General features: G+C 30.8%; 1 protein-coding gene across 1 annotated transcript; it reads left to right on the top strand.

Annotated features, from left to right (window-relative positions):
* The first annotated feature begins 553 nt into the window (after positions 1–553).
* LOC143055290 (fibrinogen-like protein A) lies at positions 554–6,613 on the top strand. Its single transcript, XM_076228425.1, has 5 exons — positions 554–614; positions 1,415–1,563; positions 3,581–3,677; positions 5,415–5,579; positions 6,393–6,613. The coding sequence occupies exons 1-5, from the start codon at positions 554–556 to the stop codon at positions 6,611–6,613; spliced, it is 693 nt and encodes a 230-aa protein (XP_076084540.1).
* The last annotated feature ends 844 nt before the right edge of the window (positions 6,614–7,457 follow it).

Here is a 7,457-nt window from a genome sequence, read left to right as displayed (position 1 = left end):
AATTGTTTGTTCATGATAAATCAACTTTTGCTGGAGACCTGGATATTTGGATTTCTTTAGAATTATGTTTTTTTTTCTGTATGGTATAAACTTTTTTACTGGTTATGGGAATAATTATAGTAGATAATCAACTGTTTGCTTACAAATCAGTGAATTAAAATATAAGAATGCATGACTTTCTCATGTTTGTTTACTAAATCATGATTACAAGTATAATAAAACGTTGACAGTAACACAAAGCAAAAATATATTTCAAAACTCACTTGGCATAATGCAGTGCTATTGGAAATTCAATGGTTATAGTTGTTGTCTTTTGTGTGTTCTGGTATGGAGATACATATGCAACAGCATTGTGTTCAGACGATATAGGTGGTGAAGAACCATTAAGTTTGATAAGCGACACTGTTGCCATGCTAGATACCAAAACTATAAACCGGAAAATTACAGTTTACATCAGAACACTCATGAGGTATATGATCCGAAATTTGTTCTAAAGACATCATTGAAAGAGGACTCGACAAAAGACTTGATCAGAAATATAACACTGCAGAGAATGAATGACATTCTGGAGGAGCAAGGACGGGATGAACTGTTCCATCCTGTCAATAATAAAGGTAAATACAATATTATCGTATTTAGGTGTATCGAAAACAAAAATCAAAGAATTTGATACCAATGCGGAGACTCAACGTTAAAGGTCCTATGAAGCCCCCAAAGCTTACTTTACATCCTGTTTAACGTAACAGTAATGTCAATTTCTTTTAATGGCCTGCTGCATTATTGAATAAGATTTATAGACAGTTTCATCTCATGATGATTACAATAGATTTGACCTGAAAGGTCTTTTTATATAAGTTTAAAGTAATTATAGGTGAAATAAAAAATAACAATCAAATAAATCTAAGAAATGTAAAACTTTGATAACTTCAATGTGCAGACAAGATAAATATACAAAACTGCTCGCATGTCTTCACAACCAGAGCAAACGTGTTTTTATCCTTGTTGATCTAAGATATTGTGTATAATGGTTTTTTGTCTGTTGTTTTTCACTGCATCAGTTTTTTATTTGCTTTTTATCAGTGTGTTGCATTTTTAAAGTTTAAATCTGAATGCAACATTGATACTGTTGCACTTTTTATATTGCCATTTGAAATTCTAACTTATTACCCCAACTAAAAATTGCACAGACATCTTATAATCATAAAAATGCAAGAATCTAACATTCATTTGTTGGGGAGTTTGGAATTATAGCATTTACAGGTAGTTGGTTTTTTTTTCCTCTTTCACTAACTTTTTTTCCTCGATGTCCCATAAATATATATTGTTTGCAACTTAGCACAACCTGCAAAATATTTCAATTACAAAATGTATATGTAAACATGTCAAGTTGTTGTATTATGAACTTTCTTTTCAGAAAAAAGAAAATTGCAATATCCAAAAGACTGCACTACGATACATAATCATCATCCTGAAGTGACATCTGGTGTACACACAATATATCCCATAGACGAAAAGGCGGAGAGAGTTTATTATGATATGGAAACAGACGGAGGAGGATGGACAGTACGTTTGCTTTAACTGTAAAATAAGCATTACAAATGTACAATAAACCAAATTATTTTCGTGGATTCTTTATTTAGTGATTAGCCCCTTCTAATGCACCTTTCCTGTCTCTGTTCTCCAATTTACTTGATGTTGTTAAAAAAGGATGAACATTCATGGTTTAAATATTTGCGACAATTCAAATCCGCATTATTTTTCTAATTGCGAAAGCTGCGAGAATAAATCGCTAGTGAATATAAGTTTGCTTTACAGTATATTACAATTTAATCTTTGCAACAGGGTTATTTGAGTAAAACAAGCAAGCGATAGGTTGTTGTTCGTCCAATTTAGAACTCCGAGACTTTGTTAATATAAAAAAAAAGATGAACGAGGAATTTATGTAATCATCGGGTAAATTTACTATGTAATGATAGTTTAAATTTGCAATTGTCTTGTAAGAATACGCTGTCATTTCTAATTGCAATGGACACCACTATCATTTGATTCGTCTAATTGCAAATTCAAATAGCGTACTCTATCCATTCGATTTTGTTCAGTCAAGAACTGCTGTTCTAAGTCTCGATTGACATACTATATGGTCCCTACCTGTTGTTATGATTTGATAAATAAATGAGGTCCTGAAAAGTCATTAAATCTTAATCAATTCACCATTATTATTTGAAAACATCATATTTCCCTATAATAAAGACTGATTTATCAGTGACTATATGCCACAAATTAATACGAAACACGCGTTTTGCGTACTTAATTATTATTTTGGTATCATAATTGTTTTAATAAGTTTGGTGTTTTGTCATCATTCTTCTCACAGATCCAGTGAAACTTTTGCGAATTGACTGTATCATTTGTGATGAAGAGTTTACCAGTGATTTTAGATAGCTTCTATATGGTTTGAAGACAAACAAAATCAAATATTGACACCATTAGTTTATTGATCGTATTTGTTCGTTTTAGAGACAAAACGTCAGCGTGTCCTTCCATTTTGATTGATGAATACATTAACAATTATATCCTTCGCTTTTTATTCAGTAACTAATTATTCATTCGTATTCAGAAAGAAAACAAACTAACAATATGCATATTAGATAAGATCTAGCTACAATCTGAGGTTCATTGATGAATTTAGGGAAAATCAAACTGCAACTGAAAACAGGTGATATATTAATTACGAGCATCACGTTTGTTTTGCAACATAACACCTGAAGATTCTTTATAAATTTTGTATGACTCATTTACTTGCGAATTATGTTGCTTTCTTTTTTATATACATTAGTAAAATAAGTATCGTTGTGTGAAAAATTATTGGACGGTGGTTCCAGGGTACAAAAATTTAAGAAAGAAATTAAACCTATATTTTTTCATTACAAATTTTATCCATAACACTATTAGTTATTACTTTGTGACATGGCACAAAAATCAACCCAAAAAATCGATTCGGTTTGGCCACAGATGACTTTTTAAATGTTTATATCATTGAAAAAGCTCCAAATTATCTCCCTTTGGTGCAAAAATACCATTTTGTAGCATTCGATTTGAAATATATTTTTTTACTCATCGGTGACCTATATTTTTTTTATTATTGTTTTCAAATAAGCTGTACATAAACTAAATAATTGTAAAATTTTAACGATATCTGTAATTGTTTTAATTCGATATTACCTCTATTTCTCCAATTAGTTTAACAGAAAAAAACGACATTAACAAAAATGTATGCTTCTTCCGGAGGCAGACTGTGAGCTTAAATAAACAGTGACCCCATTTATTTATGGAAATTTTTTCTTTTAAGTATATAATTAAGTTCATTTATAAAAAAATATAGCGAAATCCTATATTAGAAAAAAATTGATTTATATCTAGGAGCCCCCTTAAGATTACTCACATCATGAACAAATAAATCCACACCCTCTGCTTACTATTCATTGGCAAACATGCATCTCACAAAATTATTAACTTGAAATAATATAGGATTTATCTCTTTCAAATGGGTTAATGATTTAGTTAAAACATTTTTTTCTAGGTTATTCAGAAAAGAATAGATGGATGGTCTCAATTCCAGAGACCATGGATAGATTATGCAAATGGATTTGGAACGGTTGATGAGGAATACTGGTTTGGTAAGTATAAGACGTTTAACTCGCATGATTTCTTTAATAAGTGTTGAGAGAGCTGATATCAAAAATAATATATAGAATTTAAAGCAGAAACTATAACTCAAAAGATCATAATTAAATGATACAAACATATTGATAGGTTATGGAACTCCTTTTTGATATGATGTTCAACACTATATCGTAGGATTATTTTCAACAGTTCAAATATTAAGATAAAAATTCTAAAACCAGATCTGAGAATACTCTTAAGGCCTAAGTATATCTACAAGTCGTTACAAAATTGTTGAGAAAAGTAAAATGATCTATTCGGTTAAAATCTCGCTCTGCACTATAAAATGTAGGACACTAAATAATTTACGGGACTGAATTCATGTTCACGAATTGGTGAACGTTTTTTCCCCGTTAATTAAATATAAAATAATTTAATTTAAATTTCTCACTACAACTGTTGCAATATTTTAGTTACTTCTTTTATAAGAAAAAAACGTAACTAAAATATACTGCAACACTTTTTCACAGTAAAGTCCACGGATTAAAAAGACGAAGAATATACATCCGGCGACGTCCACTTGTATGTTTGTCCATCTGATGAGCCTTTTTCAACTGATTTTTATAGTTCGTTTTTATGTTGTACTGTTATACCGCTGTCCCAGGTTAGGGGAAGGGTTGGGATCCCGCTCACATGTTTAACCCAGCCACATTATTAATGTATGTACCTGTCCCAAATCAGGAGCCTGTAATTCAGTGGTTGTCATTTGTTTATGTGTTACATATTTGTTTTGCGTTATCAATGTCTGTGTCACTTTGGTCGCTTGTTGTCTCATTGGCAAACATACCACATCTGAATTAAAAAAAAAAATAGCATTGATAAATACGATGTGCTACATAAACTACGAAATTTATAAGATAATATTCTATTGTTTCTTATCTTGTTGATTCGAATAAATTCACATGAGTTTTGCAATACTGAAAATTAAGTAGTTATTGCGGTGTTTTTATTCATGAGAAAAATACGACAGGTTTATAATCGCTATAATAAAAATTCGCATTTTGATTTGTATGCCCCACCTACGATAGTATAGGGGCGTTAAGTTTTCTGGTCTGTGCGTCCGTTCGTTCATTCATTCGTCCGTCCGTCTGTCCCGCTTCAGGTTAAAGTTTTTGGTCAAAGAAGTTTTTGATGATGCTGAAATCCAATAAACTAGAAACGTAGTATACATGTTCCTCATAATATGATCTTTCTTATGTCAATTACAAATGAAAATTTTGACCCTAATTTCAAGGTCCACTGAACATGGAAAATGATTGATCGAATTTCTGGTTAAATTTTTTGGTTAACGTTATCGGTGTAGGTAGTTTTTGATGAAGTGAAAGTCCATCAACTTGAAACTTAATAAACATGTTCCCTATGATGGCATTTATGATATGATCTTTCTAATTTTAATACCAAATTTAGGTTTTGACCCCAACTTCAAGGTCTACTGAATATTAAAAATGATAAGAGCATCCGTGTACTATTGAAACATTCTTGTTTTTATTTGAATTAAACAGGATTTTTCTCAACATAGCAAATGTTGAAATCGAATTTTAATCTAAAATGACAAAAATCCCAATAATGAATGCATACAATAATTTCTGAATCAAAGTAAAAGTAAAAACATGGAACCTTTTTGTCTGTCCCTTTCTTTTACTAGTTAGAGATTTTTTGTTGTAACGCTTCTGTACAATATATATTTAAAGGAAACAAAAACATTCACAGCCTGACATCCAGTGGTAACTATGAACTTAGAATAGACCTAAAGGACCTGTCAAATACAAAGAAGTATGCTGTGTATAAAAAAATTGAGGTTGGAGATGCGACATCTAAGTATCAACTGACTGTTGGGAATTATAGTGGAAATGCAGGTAAAAAAATCCTCTCAAATAGAGATAGGAAAATGTGGTATGAGTATAAGTAGGACAACTCGCAATCCAAGTCACAATTTATAAAAGGAAACCATTACAGTATAGGTCAAGGTACGGTCTTCAACCCGGAGTCTTGGCTCACACTGATAGCTATAGAGGGCCCCCAAAATTACTAGTGTAGAACCATTTGAACGGGAAAACCGACGGTATAATCTATATAAAAAAACGAGATTTTCTTTTATTCTAATGACAGTAAAGAAACAATTTATTCGTTCATTTGATTTGCGGGATGACAAAAACATCTCTTGTGCTCAAGGTGAATAAATGATTAAATCAGTACCCGGCATTCAAAAACTTCTTTCAAACAGGATAATTAGAAAGTAGTCATGTTAATTGAAAGGGAATAAAAAGAGTGTACACATAAAGGGATTAAACTTCAAGACCATGATAATCCGTTTAATTATTGCTTCACCTTTAACTTTGTATTAGAATTGATTGGTTGTATGTTTTTTCTTCATAAAGGTGTTAGTATGGTTATATTATGGCTATATAAGAAGTGATAAGTAGTTCGTTGAATGTTTAATTTTGATATAAGTGATAGTATGGCTATTTTTTATTGGCTTTATCAGAATTGATAATTGATTCGTACTAGGTTTATCATTGATATAGGTGAAAGTATGGTTAAAGTATGACTATATCAGAATTGATTATTGATGCATATTAAGCTTATTCTTGATATAGATGATAGTATGGCTGTAGTATGGCTATATCAGAATTGATAAGTAATTCGTAGTATGTTTATCCTTGATATAGGTGATAGTATGGCTATCCATAACGGAATGAAGTTTTCTACGATAGACCAGGATAATGATCTTGATAGTGGAGCTGATTGTGCGAGACCGTATGGGGCATGGTGGCATAACCATTGTGGCACTAGTTGTTTTAACAGGAGATTCCTTAGCAAACTGTGTTGGAATACTCTCAAGACATACTCAGCCAAAACGTCAGTTATGATGTTACGAAAATTGAAATAATGCAACTCTTTGTAAAATCATAACAGGCTGAAATCTAATACACAACTTTATCATGTAAACGTTAGAAATTATTTTGTAGATAAAGATGAATGAAAATTTATATTCATTTCCGTGAGAAAAAAACCCACTTAATTTGAGATACAACATGTATGAAATAAAATGAAGCCTCAGAGACACACAATGATATATATGAACGTTAATGATGCAGCACTATCATGATAAATAAACCAAACAACATACGAGGTAAAACAATAAAAATATTTAGAATATATCAATACCATTTGGTAACTTTTAATCTTTCAAGTGAATTGGAACGGGATAAAAATCATTTCACACAAGTTATCCTTATACTAAAAAAACAATAAAAAAAAGACAATAAAACAAATAATAAGTTAATAAACAACAACAATAGAACAATAAACCATTCAGACGTGACACAAAACAACCACTGTCGAAGTTTTTATCATGAGATCAGTAACATTGATGATATTGATCTACTATGTTCCTAATCAACCACCCTTAAAAGACAATAAATGAACTTACAAACTCTATATGGATCACATTTTAAAACCTAATACTGTGAAACAACAACGCTTCACTGAATTAGTACGTATAAGATGTAAAAAGTGAATAAAAATAAAACACAATTTTAATTTGAAATAGTAATTAATGATATGAAACCGCGTCAATCAGTTTCTTTCAAAGATATCTTCTGATAATCATGTTTTTTTTCTTCATATCTGATCATCAATACAATATAACCGCTCGTAAATTACATAGTTACATGTAGATATGTATGCCTCAACTTAAGCTTGCACCGGATTAATTTTGTTTTCAATAATAT

The sequence above is a fragment of the Mytilus galloprovincialis genome, chromosome 12 (assembly GCF_965363235.1).
Source record: "Mytilus galloprovincialis chromosome 12, xbMytGall1.hap1.1, whole genome shotgun sequence".
In the NCBI taxonomy this organism is placed as follows: Eukaryota; Metazoa; Mollusca; class Bivalvia; order Mytilida; family Mytilidae; genus Mytilus; species Mytilus galloprovincialis.
Note: the sequence above shows the minus strand (reverse complement) of the source record. Positions and strands in the feature narration are given on the sequence as shown.